Source organism: Pipistrellus hanaki, assembly GCF_964339955.1.
Source record: "Pipistrellus hanaki genome assembly, chromosome: 9".
Classification (NCBI taxonomy): domain Eukaryota; kingdom Metazoa; phylum Chordata; class Mammalia; order Chiroptera; family Vespertilionidae; genus Pipistrellus; species Pipistrellus hanaki.
Genome location: NC_140511.1, coordinates 8,317,704 through 8,333,116, shown reverse-complemented (window position 1 = coordinate 8,333,116; position 15,413 = coordinate 8,317,704). Strand labels below are relative to the sequence as shown.

Sequence of the window (15,413 nt, the reverse complement as noted above, 5' to 3'; positions counted from 1 at the left end):
CGGGGAAGAGAATAAGCCCAGTCCCTGGAGCCATGTCAGGGAGAAGTAGGTAAAGCGACCCTTCACTGCGCTGAGCTGGTCTGATGAGAAAACAGTCAGCAAGTCCTTACCGGGCGCCTGTGCGCACCCAGGTGACGGAGAGCGGCTCCCTGGGCCTTGCTCGGAGGCTTGGAAAGGCAGTGTGGCCCTGACGAAGCAGTCAGCATAGTAAGAGGAGAGAAGCACACGACGGCTTAGAGTAAACACAAACCCACGCACTATCCTCACTTGGTAAGCTGTCACCTCAAAGCTGGAGGGATCCCCGCACTGTCCCCCAGACACGGACGCCTTGGAACCGCAGAGCCCTGTTCCCACGGTGCTGCCGCGGGATGTCTGCTCCCGCGGAGACAGTGTGACTCCGTGGCTTGGACGCTTTGGGCATGGTGGTTGTAGAGGGCGCGGCCACGCCACCTGACCTAAGAAGGAGAAAAAGGAGGGTTCAGTTACTCTTCATACTCCTGAGAGGACGGCAGCCAGGCCCCACACCGCTTACACCAGTATTTTTGGAGAAATGAAAGTCTGAAGTGGCTGAAATGAATGATGATGAAGATAATGAAATCGTTTTCAAATGGCATAGAAGAAGAAAGCACAAGAGACAAACACCCCATGTTCAAGGGAAAAAGGGAAAGAAAGAGCAGTTGTGGTTCTGAATGTGTTGTGTGTACTTCTGGGAAATGTGGTTTAATTGTGAGGGCTGCTGTTTTGCATTTAGGAAGATGCGGCGGAATGCAGTGCTGAAAGCGTTGTCAGAGAAAGCACTGCAGGGCCCAGTCCTCGGGAGCAGTCTGGCTCTGGCTCGCCTGGTGCCGCTCGGCTCACGCTGCCTCTTCAGTTTTCCTCACAGACTGATGTCTTTAGTCACTCTGCCTGCAGAGAAGGGTCACCAGTGACTTCAGGTTTAAGTACTAAACCAAAGTCTTTGTTGTCACCATCAAATAAAAAAAAGAAAACATTTTTTTAATCTACCCACTCAGCTTGCTTTCTGCCCTGTTTGCAGGATGAAGAATCCCCACCTGAGGGCCAAGCTGGCGGAGGTGCTGGAAGCAGTGATGCCCCACCTGGATCAGACCCCGAGTCCCCTGGTGTCGAGTGTGTTCCACCGGAAACGTGTGTTCTGCAACTTTCCCTACGCGGCCCACCTTGCGGAAGCTCTGATCAAGGTATTCGTGGACATTGAATTCACAGGTAAAGCAGACAAGAACGAAAAAGCTGATACTTGTGCAATTTCATAGTTTGGTCAGTATCTGAACATCAGAAAAGCGTCATCAGCCATCATTTATTGACATCCTACTGTGTGCCACCTGACTTTGTCACAATCTGGAAAATTTTACTGTATTATCCTCATTTTTACATAGAAGGACATGGATCCTCAAAAAGATTAAATTGTTTGTCATACAGCTGAGTGGTAGGCTTAGGTCTGCCTCCTCAAAAAAAGCACATACTCTTACCAACTTTATTATATACGGCTTGATCAAACCATACTCAAATAAATTAGGCTGTCCGAGTAAAACCCGAGTCTATTTTCTCTGCCTCAAAATTGCAGAATAGTGGATAATGAGACTGTGCTGGTTGAGATATTCTTTTATCCAAACTGTGTAACAGTCCAATTTGTTAGATTAAGAGTAGCAGCAGGCTCCCTGGCCAGTGTTGCTCAGTTGTTAGAGTGTGAGTGTCAACCTGCACCCCAAAGGGTCAAGGGTTGGATTCCTGGTCAAGGACACATACCTAGGTTGCGATTTGCTCCCCGCTCTAGGCTGGAGTGCATTCCAGAGGCAACCAGTCAACCTCAGTCTTTCTCTCTCTTTCTCCTTCCCCACCCCGCTTCCTTTCTCCCTCCCTTCCACTTGCTCTGAAAAGCAATGGGAAAAAGTATTCTCCAGTGAGGATTAACAAAAAAAGAAAACCGGCAGGCAAACTCCCTTTCTCTCTTGGCTTTTTGAGCTCTAACCCTGAGATGCTGTGTCTGAGTAAACAATACCCCATCTCAACCAGCAAACAGGATGTTAAGCAGTTATTTAAGACCCTTTTTATTTTTTATTAATTATTTTTTTTTTATCTTCACCGAGGTTTGTTTGCTTTTGTTTCTTTGTTTTTGTTTTAGAGAGAAGAAGAGAGAGAGAGAGAGAGAGAAACATCAATGTGAGAAACACCAATTGGTTGCCTTTGTACATGCCCCACTCAGGGATCAAACCCACAGCCTAGGCGTGTGCCCTGACCAGAAATCGAACTCACAGCCTTTCGGTTATGGGATGGCGCCCAACCAATGAGTCACACTGGCCAGGGCAAGACCCCTCTTAAAGGGGATGTCCTTGCATCCAATGACAAATACAACATTTATTATTTCTTTAATTTTATTTGTCCATCACACTTTACATTCAATATTATTTGCCGAAACCGATTTGGCTCAGTGGATAGAGCACTACCCTGTGGACTGAAGGGTCCCTGATTCGATTCCTGTCAAGGGCATGTACCTTGGTTGCGGGCACATCCCCAGTAGGGGGTGTGCAAGAGGCAGCTAATCTGTGATTCTCTCTCATCGATGTTTCTAACTCTCTATCCCTCTCTCTTCTTCTCTGTAAAAAATCAATAAAATATATCTTAATATATATGTGTATATATAATACACACATATATATTAAGATATATTATTTTATACTAGCTTGAGGTGTATCGCATAGTTCTTGGACAATTTTAAAGAGACATTTAATTTTTTTAAATATCTTTGTGTTGTTTTTTTTTAGAGAGAGAAACATGGATAAAAACCATCAATCGGCTGCCTCCTGCATGCCCCTACTGGGGATCAAGCCCAAAACCCAGGCATGTGCCCTAACTGGGAATCAAATAGGCAGCCTCTTGGTTCATAAGTAAATGCTCAACTACTGAGCCACACCAGCTGAACACATTGAACATTTTATTGACTGCCTTCTCATCTTTAGATTTTGATTTTGTCACTTGTTCACCTGAGCCTTGGTTTCCTCGTCTATAAAATGGGTTGAAGTGAAGTAATGCATGTAAATCTTCATAATATATAAGAAATTGAGCAATAGCCAAAACCGATTTGGCTCACTGGATAGAGCATTTGCTTGCGGCCTAAAAGGTCCCAGGTTCGATTCCGGTCAAGGACATGTACCTTGGTTGCAGGCACATCCCCAGTGGGGGGTGTGCAAGAGGCAGCTGATCGATGATTCTCTCTCATCGATGTTTCTGACTCTCTTTCCCTCTCTCTTCTTCTCTGTAAAAAATCAATAAAATATATTAAAAAAAAAAAAAAGAAAGAAATTGAGCAATAAATTGCTGCAGTTACCTTATTATCTCATAACACATAAGTTATACAATAAATTGCTGCAATTATCTCAGGATATATAATCCCTTTCTTATGTCAAAGGAAGTGAAAGTTGCAGAAGGTTAAGAGATTTGCATTATGTGGAGCGGAAGGAAAACCTAGGTCTTCTAACTCCATACCTCATGCTCTTTCTTTATTATGTGACCCGACCTGTATGCTCTAGTGCAGTGTTTCCCAACCTTCTCTCATGATGAGAATCACCTGGTGGAGTTGTTAAAACACAGATTCCTGAATCCCAACTAAGAAGTGCTAAACTAGGATTTTTGGGAACATATAGGTAAAATTGTATACTTAACTAGTGCTCTAAGACAGATGTTATATACAGAGCACTATTTTACCTATATGTTCTCAAACGTATACAATTTTACCTATATGTTCTCAAAAATTCTAGTTTAGCACTTCTTAGTTGGGATTCAGGAATCTGTGTTTTAACAACTCTACCAGGTGATTCTCATCATGAGAGAAGGTTGGGAAACACTGCTCTAGTGGTCAAACGCAATATAAGCCTCAGATGTTCAGCTTCTGTCTGATTTTTCAGAGTAATTAAGAAACGGCCCTGGCCAGAGTGGCTCAGTGGATAGAGTGTTGGCCTGCAGACTGAACGCCCCAGGTTTGATTCCTGGTTAGAACACATGCCCACGTTGCAGGCTCGATCCCTAGTGGGGGTCATGCAGGAAGCAGCCAATCAGTGCTTCTCTCCCATCATTGATGTTTCTATCTCCCTTTCCCTTCCTCTCTGAAATCAATAAAAATATATTGAAGGAAGAGAAGGAAAAAAGAAAAGAAAAGAGAAAAAGGAAGGAAAGGGGAAGGAATGAAGGGAAATGGAGGAGTTGGCCACACAGCTGGCATGTTATCTGAAGATTGTGGGGATTATTTGATTTCCCATCTGCACGTGGCTGTCTGCAGGGTGGCAGGCAGAGGCTCATTCAGAGTCTGATAAATACTCTCTATTTCGTGTGGAAGCGTTTGTTCCCTTGGCTTTTATTGTGCAGCTCAGTCCTCGTCCTCTGTGTAAGTATCCTTTTGCTGTCAGTGAGGAAGTAAGCAAATGCTTGCCTACAGATCTAGGCCTTTATGAACTCTCAAGGCAGATGTCAGCCTTGACACATTCAGAGTAAGGGGAAATGGCTCCACATAGACGTAAGCTCTTACTCTCTCCAATGGCACCTTTAACCCCGTGGCTGGGTTTGTGCTCTTGCCTTACTCCAGGAGACCCCCATCAGTTTGAACAGAAGTTCAATTACCGCCGTCCCATGTATCCCATCCTAAGGTACATGTGGGGAGCAGATACCTATCGGGAGAGCATTAAGGTGAGAGCTTTCGATGAAACTAAACTACATTATCAGAGTTTCTGTTTCAGATAAACCCCATAAGTTGCGGTCCAGTACTAAAATGGTTTTCTCTTGGACTGGGCTTACAGGATTTGGCTGACTATGCCTCCAAGAATTTAGAAGCCATGAATCCCCCACTTTTTCTCCGCTTCCTTAACCTGCTAATGAACGATGCCATCTTCCTTTTGGATGAAGCCATACAGGTAAAAACACCAAACGGATTTACTGCTCCTCTACCTTCACATCATGCCCGGTACATACTTTTAACCTTTTCATCACAATAGAGCAGTCATCATGCTTCTAGTACCACTCTTAGGCATCAGAAATCTGCAAGTAGCCGGGACCGGTTTAGAGCGTCGGCTTGGGGACTGAAGGGACCCGGGTTCGATTCCGGTCAAGGGCATGTACCTTGGTTGCGGGCATATCCCCAGTGGGGGGTGTGCAGGAGGCAACTGATCGATGACGCTCTCTCATCGATGTTTCTAACTCTCTATCTCTCTCCCTTCCTCTCTGTACAAAATCAATAAAATATATTTTTTGAATTAAAAAAAAAAAAAAAATCTGCAAGTAGCAGAGTACTACCAGCCTTCTCATTACAGAGCTCAAGTGTGGTTTCATTAAAGACCAAAAGCAAGGCTCATTGAAGCCTCGAGCTGGGATGATGCCTTGGCAAAAGGTAGAAAAGAACGTATGGTGAGGCCAGACTGAGGTAGACTGTCAGAACTAACGCAGCGAGGCCCCCAGGAGCCAGGACCCCGCATTTGGTCAGTGACTTTCTCTTCAGTCTTTTCTACCTCGGCACATTAGTAACTGGCTCTCTGAGGCAAGGCTTCTTATCCCTCTCCTGAAAGACTGTGCTTTTTACACCACTACGTGAAAAATAACTAGCTTGGGTTGTTTTTTCATGTAAAGACTAACTTGCCAATACTCTCCATCTCTCTCCACTACCTCCCAAATCAATACTCTCCATCTCTCTCCACTACCTCCCAAATCAATACTCTCCATCTCTCTCCACTACCTCCCAAATCAATACTCTCCATCTCTCCACTACCTCCCAAATCTTTAGCTGTATAGAAACATGGCTTTCACCACATGGACAGCTGGTGCCTCTCAGCCCCTTGGGGTATTGTATCCTGGACCATCAAGTAAAAACTTCCTGTGTCTGCAAAGGGACATGCAGGGCAGTGACCAGCTGGAGAAGAGGCAGGAAAATCCTGAGGGTAACCTGTTGGAGAGCCATGAGCTCCTCCCATTGATTAGCAGTCTCCCAGCAGCTTTAATTTGTGAGAAATTTTTTTTACATATATATACATACATGCATGCCTAAATGACCACTTGACCATTCCGACCGGTAGTTATGACATGCACTAGCCACCAGGGGCAGACACTCAATGCACAGGCATAGAAACATGGAACAGACTGATGAATTACAGAGGGAAGGGAGGAGGAGGGACGGGAAGAGATTAACCAAAGATCTTAAATTCATAATAGAGGCCCAGTGCACGGATTCATGCACTGGTGGGGTCCCTCGGCCTGGCCTGCGGGGATCAGGCCAAAACCAGCAATATGGCATCCCCGAAGAGTCCCAGATTGCGAGAGGGTGCAGGCCAGGCCGAAGGACCCCACTGGTGCATGAATCCATGCACCCGGCTTCTAGTAATCCTGTAAGCCTTTAGATAGATTTTCTTTTTTTTTTTTTCTTTTTTTTTAATATATTTTATTGATTTTTCACAGAGAGGAAGAGAGAGGGATAGAGAGTTAGAAACATTGATGAGAGAAAGTCATCGATCAGCTGCCTCTTGCACACCCCCTACTGGGGATATGCCCGCAACCAAGGTACATGCCCTTGACCGGAATCGAACCCGGGACCTTTCAATCCGCAGGCCGATGCTCTATCCATTGAGCCAAACCGGTCCCGGCTAGATAGATTTTCTTAGAAAACAATAAACAGACCCTTCTAAGCAAGAGCTGTGTAATACAAACAATGACCCAGATGGCATTTTCATGGGACTGTAATTTTAACATGTTTGCTATAACAGCAAAGGGGGGATTCTAAATATGGTTCTTTCTGGTGTCTTGCATGTTTGAGAAAGCTTTGTTTTTTATACAGTTTTTGGGGGGTTTTATTTTATTTTTTCCGTCATTCAGAAAGGGTTCATTCTCTTTTTCATCCTGTTTATTTTTGCCTGGGTTTCATATATTATACCACTTATTCTCTACTAGAGGCCCGGTGCATGAAAATTCATGCACTGGAAGGGGTGTCCCTCAGCCCGGCCTGCCCCCTCTCACAGGGGCACAAGGCAACCTGGCAATCAGGGGAAGGTGATGCCCCCATCATACCTCTGCTGCTGTCACTGCCAGCAGTGCAAGCCTCAGCTGGTCCTGGTTACCTGAGCCTCGGCCGGCCGTGGGCGGCTGGGCAGCTGCCATCTGAGGCTTGCCTGTGCCTCGGGCCTGCCCTGGGTGGCTGGGGACTGAGGGGACTTGGGGACTCCGGAGGCAGGTGCATGGCAAGAGGAGACTGAGCACTGCCATCTTGTGGCTGTGGGCGCTGCCATCTTTGAGGACGTGGCAGTCATGTAGCATATTCCCTCCTTATTGGCTGTGGGCGCAACCATCTTTATGATGGTGTGAGGATCAATTAGTAGCTTATTCCCTCTTTATTCGATAGGATAATATTTCTAAGGGAATTGCCAATAAGTCTACCTAGGCTGAAACAAAACTATATGGAGCCACAATTTTTCTTTTTCCCCCAAAATTTCTCTTTTAGCTTCAGCCTTCTGCTGAGAAATAAAGCCTCATGTCTCTGTGGCCATGCCAGCATAATGGCCTCGATTTTATTTATTTATTTTAATATATTTTATTGATTTTTTACAGAGAGGAAGGGAGAGAGATAGAGAGCTAGAACCGTCGATGAGAGAGAAACATCAGCTAGCTGCCTCTTGCACACCCCCTACCAGGGATGTGCCCGCAACCAAGGTACATGCCCTTGACCGGAATCGAACCCGGGACCTTTCAGTCCACAGATCGACGCTCTACCACTGAGCCAAACCGGTTTCAGCATTTGGCCTCGATTTTAAATGGGACCTCAAGTCTGGTCTTCCCTTCAACTGAACTTCTCTGATTTCCATAGTATCTGAGCAAGATAAAGATCCAGCAGATTGAGAAGGACCGAGGTGAATGGGACAGTCTGACTCCAGAAGCCCGCCGAGAGAAGGAAGCTGGCCTGCAGATGTTCGGACAGCTGGCCCGTTTCCATAACATCATGTCCAATGAGACAATTGGCACCCTTGCCTTTCTGACATCAGGTAAGTACACAGAGCATTGCTTTCCCAGAGAGTCAGCGGCCAAGAGCTGCTTCATTTGTGGGACCAGCCCGGCTGGAACTCAGTATTGGGACTCTGCCGGTGCCCTCGCAGTATGGGAGAGAAGTGAACCACTGCAGAGGCTCGGGAAACATGAGGCTGCCTGGTTGACATGGGGTGAGGAAAGGCCACCTCAGTGCTGCCGGAAAGCACACAGGGGTGTGGTTCCTTAAGGACAGTGAGCCGTGTGAACATGGCGGGTGCAGAGGAGAGACTAAACCTGAACACTAGTCTGGAACTCTGATTGATCGTGGTAGATCAGACAGACATTCATCTCACCCCTCTGCAGCTACGCAGTCACCGCTTGCCACACATGGCTATCAGATGCTTAAAATGTGCCTAGTTTGAATTGAGATGTGCAAAAAGGAAATACATACTGCAAAACTTAGTATTAAAAAAGAAATATTTATTAATAATTTTTATATTGATTTCATGCAAAATGACAACCAAGAATCACCAGACATTTAAGGAAATCTAGCATGAAACACAGATAATATATGAAAACTGTTTTTCTTTCAGTTTATTGGTTTTTAGAGAGAGAAAGGGAGAGAAAATTAGTGCACCTGGCCAGTGTGGCTTAGCGGTTGAGCATTGACCCAGGAACCAAGAGATTACTGGTTTTTTATTCCCAGTCATGGCACATGCCCAAGTTGCTAACTCAGTCTGCAGTAGAGGGTGTACAGGAGGCAGCCAGTTGATAATGTTTATCTCTCATCAATGTTTCTAGCTCTGTCCTTTGCCCTTCTTCTCACTAATAAAACACATATTTTAAGAAAATCAATATGAGGGCCAAATGTCAAACGGCTGCCTCCTACATATGTCCCACTGGGGATTGAGCCCACAACCCAGGCATGTGCCCTTAACAGGAATTAAACTGGCAACCTTGAGGTGTGCAGGACAACGCCCAACCAACTAAGCCACACCAGCCAGGGTAATGCATGAACACTTTCATAAACTTGTTCATACATAATCTCAGAGGGATAAGAGAAGATAGAGCTTCAGTAGAAGGGTCAGACATAAATTCAAGGAACTCTTGAGAACAGAACAGAAAGGACTCCCACAAGCACATTAGAATTAAAATTATACAGCCCGGCCTGCGTGGCTCTATGATGGAGTGATCAACCTATGAACCAGGAGGTCACGTTTCCATTCCCGGTCAGGGCACATGTCCAGGTTGCAGGCTCGATCCTCAGCTTGCAGAAGGCAGCCAATCAATGATTCACTCTTATCATTGATGTTTCTGTCTCTCCCTCTCCTCTCTGAAAGCAATAAGAATAAATTGGGGCGTGGGGGGCATTGCATGTAAAAACAAAAAACTAAACTACAGAACAACCATCATTGAGAACCTCCTGAAATCTAGCTGAATGGAACTCATATAACTAAGCATTTAAAGAAGCCACATCGGGTGGAGATGCTGAATGGGCTTGATCCATGCCAACATGTAACAGATAAAATATGAGAGGGAGCCCTGGCCATTGTGGCTTAGTTGGTTGGGCATTGTCCCATGCACTAAAAGGTTGCCAGTTCAATTCCCGGGCAGAGCACATGCCTGGGTTTCAAGCTCAATCCCCAGAGGGGGGATTAGGGAGGACATCCAGGAGGCAGTGATGTTTTGCTCTCACATTGATGTTTCTCTCTCTACCTCTCCTCCCCCCCTCTCTAAAAATCAATTATTTTTAATCTTCAATAAAAAAAAAGGGAAGGAAGGAAGGAAGGATATCTCTGCTACAGAGAATCTCCCAGAGGCAAGGGGTCCCAGCCCCACACGAGGCCCCTCCATCCCAGGGTTCCAGAGCCAAGCTGAGATGTCTCCATAACTTCTGCCTGAAAAACCAGTGGGATTGAGGCTGATGGAGAGTAAGACTGCTGGAGTCCCAGGCAGTTCCTCTTAAAGGACCCACACATGCATTCACTCAGACTCCCTCTTAGTTCCAGCTATGGGGCAGCATCTTGAAAGGCACTAGGGACATCCAGGGAGGAACTGAACTGTCTGGCACCAGGTTGAGAGCTGGAGGAGCAGCTTTCTCCCAGAGTGAAGTGCTGGCAGAGGCCATAGTTCCTTTGCTGAGCCCTCCCCCTGCACAGAGCCAACAGGTAGTGGCCATATCTGAGTCTCAATCAACTGGCTATTAATGTTCAACACACCTGATGACTCCCTGAGACCCCTCCCCACCAATTTGCCAATCAACACAGGCTGATTCCAGTGACTTTTCCATATCAATGGCCTTCAAATTTACCTAAAGTCTCTCAAACAAGCAGCATCTGGCCTCAGTGTTCCCCATACTTCTGCTAAGTTGCCCCAGGCCAAGCACTAGCAGCAGCTGGCCTTGGTTTGCAATTTGGCCTCTCCTGAGCATCTCCAAGCCCAGCACAGGTAGCAACTATCTCCACAGGCAGTACACGGGCAGTGGCTGTCCTTGACCTGACCTCCTGGTAAGCCCCAGAGCCAGTATACTTGGTGGACAACTTCAGACCACATCAAAGTACCAGCCAACCACCTCACAAGTTACACACAGAAGGGGCAGATTCAGTGGGCACCACAGACCTGCTGAAGTAAGTCCTGCTTCACGGGGTGGGCCCCTGCACAGCTGATCCTACACCGGGGTGGCAGCCAGTCCTTGCAGCTGATCAGCCTGGGAGTAAACTTCTTCCATTAACATGCCAACAGCAATTAAGGCTCACCTACAACAGGAGGGTGTTCACAGCCCACATGGTGGCACACATGGAGTACCCAGCTGGGTGAACAGGGAGGCTGTGCCACTGGACCCTACAGGACATCTACTACATAAGGTCACTCTACAAGCCTGAGAGGCATAGCAGCTCTACCTAACACATAGAAACAAACACAGGGAGACAGCCAAAATGAGGGGACATGTCCCAAGTGAAAGAACAGAACAAAACTCCAGAAAAGGAAGTAAAAAAAAAAAAAAAAAATACAAGCAATCAACCAAATGCAGAGTTCAAAACTTGGTTAAAAGAATGTTCAGTGAAATTAGAGGCAGCCGGGACCAGTTTGGCTCAATGGATAGAGCGTCGGCTTGGGGACTGAAGGGACCCGGGTTCGATTCCGGTCAAGGGCATGTACCTTGGTTGCGGGCATATCCCCAGTGGGGGGTGTGCAGGAGGCAGCTGATCGATGACGCTCTCTCATCGATGTTTCTAACTCTCTATCTCTCTCCCTTCCTCTCTATACAAAATCAATAAAATATATTTTAAAAAAAAAAAAAAAGAAAAAAATTAGAGGCAGAGTAGATGAGGTTAGTGAGAACTTCAACAGGATAAAAAAAGGACACGGGGCTCTCTGCTCCTCCTGCTCGTCAGACAGCCTCTCCTGCACTGTGCCAGCAGCCACAGCCTGAAGGTCGGAGTGAACGGATTTGGCCTCATTGGGCGCCTGGTCACCAGGGCTGCTTTTAACTCGGGTAAAGTGGGTATTGTCACCATCAATGACCCCTTCATTGACCTCCACTACATGGTCTACATGTTCCAGTATGATTCTGCTTGTGGCAAGTTCAAAGGCACAGTCAAGGCTGAGTACAGGAAGCTTGTCATCAGTGGAAAATCCCATCTCCATCTTCCAGGAGTGAGATCCCACCAACATCAAATGGGGTGATGCTGGTGCTGAGTATGTGGTGGAGTCCACCGGTGTCTTCACTACCATGGAGAAGGCAGGGCTCACTTGAAGGGTGGAGCCAAGAGGGTCATCGTCTCTGCCCCTTCTGCGGATGCCCCCATGTTTGTGATGGGTGTGAACCATGACAAGTATGACAACCCCCTCACGACTGTCAGCAATGCCTCCTGCACCACCAACTGCTTGGCCCCCTGGCCAAGGTCATCCATGACAACTTTGGCATCGTGGCAGGACTCATGGCACAGTCATGCTGTCACCGCCACCCAGGAGACCGTGGATGGCCCCTCTGGAAGCTGTGGCGTGACGGCAGAGGGACTGCCCAGAACAGCATCCCTGCTTCTACTGGTGCTGCCAAGGCTGTGGGCAACGTCATCCCTGAGCTGAATGGGAAGCTCACCGGCATGGCCTTCCGTGTCCCCACCCCCAACGTGCGGTTGTGGCACTGACCTGCCACCTGGAGAAAGCTGCCAAATCGATGATATCAAGAAGGTAGTGAAGCAGTGTCAGAGGGCCCCCTCAAGGGCATCCTGAGCTACACTGAGGACCAGGTTGTCTCCTGCGAATTTAACGGTGACAGCCACTCCTCCACCTTTGATGCTGGGGCTGGCATTGCCCTCATGACCACTTTGTCAAGCTCATTTCCTGGTCTGACAAGGAATTTGGCTACAGCAACAATGGTGGACCTTATGGAACACATGGCCTCCGAGGACTAAGAGCCCTTGGACCACCAGCCCCGGTGAGAAGAAGAGGGCCCTCAGCTCTGGGGAGTCCTTGCCCAGATCAGTCCCCCGACACAATGAGAACCTCCTGACCACCATTTCCACCCCCACCTCCTGAGGAAGGGAAGGGGCGTGAGGAGCCCTGTTTTGTCATGCACCATCAATCAAGTTCACTGGATCCGGCCAAAAAAAAAGGGCATGGGAGCCATAAACTAGTCATAAATGAAGGATATACAAACAAATAAAGAATCATTTACAGGGAATCAACAGTAGAGTAGATGAAGCTGAGAAAACAGCAATTTCGAATATAAGGAAGCAAAAAATTACCCAACAAGAACAGCATAAAGAAAAAAATTACAATAGTGTAAAAACATCTGGGACAACTTCAAGTTTCCAACATTCTGGTGCCAGAAGTAGGAGGGGGAGAGCAAAAAATTGAATACCTATAAAAAATAATGACTCAGTGGTTGATTGTCGACCTATAAAGCAGGAGGTTCTATTCCCAGTCGGCATATGCCTGGTTGCAGGCTCAATTCCCGGTGTGGAGCATGCAGGAGGTAGCCAATCATTGATTCTCTCTCACTGATGTTTCTATCTCTCCCTTCCTCTCTGAAATCAATTTTTAAAATGTATTTAAAAAATAATAATTACGGAGTTCGGCTGGTGTGACTCAGTGATTGAGTGTTGACCTATGAACCAGGAGTTCATGTTTCGATTCCCTGTCAGGGCATATGCCCAGGTTGTGAGCTCAATCCCCAGTAGGAGGCCTGCAGGAGGCAGCTGATCAGTTGATGATTCTCTCTCATTAGTAATGTTTTTATCTCTTCTCTCTTCCTCTCTGAAATCAGTAAAAATTCTCATTTAATATCAAAGGATATATAAAAATCTTCCCAGACAAGAAAAAGCTAAAGGAGTTCATCATCACCAAACCTATACTATCAATTCATGAAATGTTAAAGGATCTTCTTCTTTTTTTTTTTTTAATACATATTTTTATTGATTTTTAGAGAGGGAGGGAAAGAGAGAAACATCAATGTTAAGAGAGAATCTGACCAGTTGCCTCTTGTACGCAGCCTACTGGGGATTGAGCCCACAACCAGGGCATGTGCCCTTACCAGGAACCAAACCATGACCTCTTCATTCATAGGCTGATGCTCAACCACTGAACCACTGACTAGCTGGTCAAGGGTTTTCTTTAAGAAGGAAATAAAGATCTCAGACATCGCTTACAGCAATCTGTTTACTGATACATCTCCTAGGGCAAAGGAAATTAAGGAGAAAATAAACAAATGGGATTACATCAAAATAAAAAGCTTCTGCACAGCAAAAGAATCCATCAACAAAATGAAAGGGGAGCCCAATGTATGGGAAAATATATTTGTCAATGTTACAGCTGAGAAGGGATAAATTTCAAAAATACGTAAAGAACTCATACAACTTAACAAAAGGAAGACAAACAATCCAATTAAAAAATGGGCAAAGGACCTAAATAGACATTTCTTAAAAGTGGACATACAGCCGGCACCAGTTTGGCTCAGTGGATAGAGCGTCGGCCTGCGGACTGAAAGGTCCCGGGTTTGATTCCGGTCAAGGGCATGTGCCTTGGTTGCGGGCACATCCCCAGTAGGGGGTGTGCAAGAGGCAGCTGGTCGATGATTCTCTCTCATCGACGTTTCTAACTCTCTATCCCTCTCTCTTCCTCTCTGAAAAATCAATAAAATATATTTAAAAAAAAAAAAAAGTGGACATACAGAAGGCTAAGAGACATGAAAAATGCTCAAAGTCACTGATCATATAAGAGATACAAATCAAAATGGCAATGAGGTATCACCTCTCACCTGTCATAATGGCTACCATCAACAAATCAACAAATGACAAGTGCTGGTGAAGATGCGGAGAAAAAGGAACCCTCCTTCACTGCTGGTGGAAATGCAGACTGGTACAGCCTCTGTGGAAAACAGTATGGAGTTTCTGTTAGAAATGGAACTCTGTTTTGACCCAGCTATCCCACTTCTAGTAATATATCCTAAGAAAATAGAAACACCGATCAGAAAGGATTTATGCACCCCCTAAGTTCATAGCAGCATAACCTACAGTAGCTGAGATATGGAAACAAGTGCCCATCAGCAGATAAGTGGATTAAAAAAGTTTTATTACATTTACTAAGTGGCGGTTAAAAAGAAGGAACTCCTACCATTTGCAACAGCATGGATGGACCTGGTGAGTATTATGCTAAGCAAAATACGTCAGTCAGAGAAAGATAAGTACCACATGATCTAATTCATATGTCGAATCTAATGAACAAAATAGATCCAGAGACAGAGAAGCATGAAACGGACTGATGCATTTCAGAGGAGGTGCGAATTGGTTGGGGAGAGATTAACCAGGGAACTTACATGCAAATAGTATAGCCCATGGACACAGAAAAGTGTGGTGAAGGCCTGGGAGGAGTGGGTTTGGTGTGAGAGGGGTCAATGGGAAGATATGGGGGGGTGGAGGCGGGGGGGCATTTATAATACTTTAAACAATATAGATAAGTTTCTTTAAAAAGAAGGAAAAAAGATAAAAGTGTGAACAAAGAAATGTGAATACATACAAATCTGCCAGCAATTAAATCTAAAAAACAAAATAAATAAACAGAACAGAAATAGACTCAGGGAAAATTTTGATGGTTGCCTAATGGGAGGGGGGCGGGCTTGGGTGAACAGTAAAAAGATGGAGAAGTCACAGATGGGTAGTAACAAGAGCCATGGGATGTACAGCACAGCACAGGGAACAGTCCATCTATACTGATAAAGACTGATATGCAAATGGTGGGACGCCCTCGTGCGTGACGCCGGACCAGCTGGAGCTGCAGGCGCAGCGGACGAGGGTGGGCGGGGCCGGCAGCGTCAGGGACAGGGCAGGCCCGGCAGAGGCCTCTTCGTGCGCCTGCCCCGGAGCCCGTCTGCCTCCCCCGTGGCCCGGCCGGGGGTCAGCAAG

The 15,413-nt window shown here is 46.2% G+C and overlaps 1 protein-coding gene and 1 pseudogene across 2 annotated transcripts in view; both read left to right on the top strand.

Annotated features, from left to right (window-relative positions):
- UBE4A (ubiquitination factor E4A) overlaps window positions 1-15,413 on the top strand; it is a 54,686-nt gene that overhangs the window by 26,766 nt on the left and 12,507 nt on the right. The window contains exons 13-16 of the mRNA XM_084895569.1: window positions 1,037-1,224; window positions 4,595-4,695; window positions 4,806-4,919; window positions 7,850-8,024. Of these exons, the coding sequence (XP_084751695.1) occupies window positions 1,037-1,224; window positions 4,595-4,695; window positions 4,806-4,919; window positions 7,850-8,024 (578 nt within the window). The remainder of the gene's footprint in view (window positions 1-1,036; window positions 1,225-4,594; window positions 4,696-4,805; window positions 4,920-7,849; window positions 8,025-15,413) is intronic.
- LOC311628387 (glyceraldehyde-3-phosphate dehydrogenase-like) lies at window positions 8,048-12,504 on the top strand (annotated as a pseudogene). The gene has a single exon. The product of its transcript is annotated as a glyceraldehyde-3-phosphate dehydrogenase-like (transcript).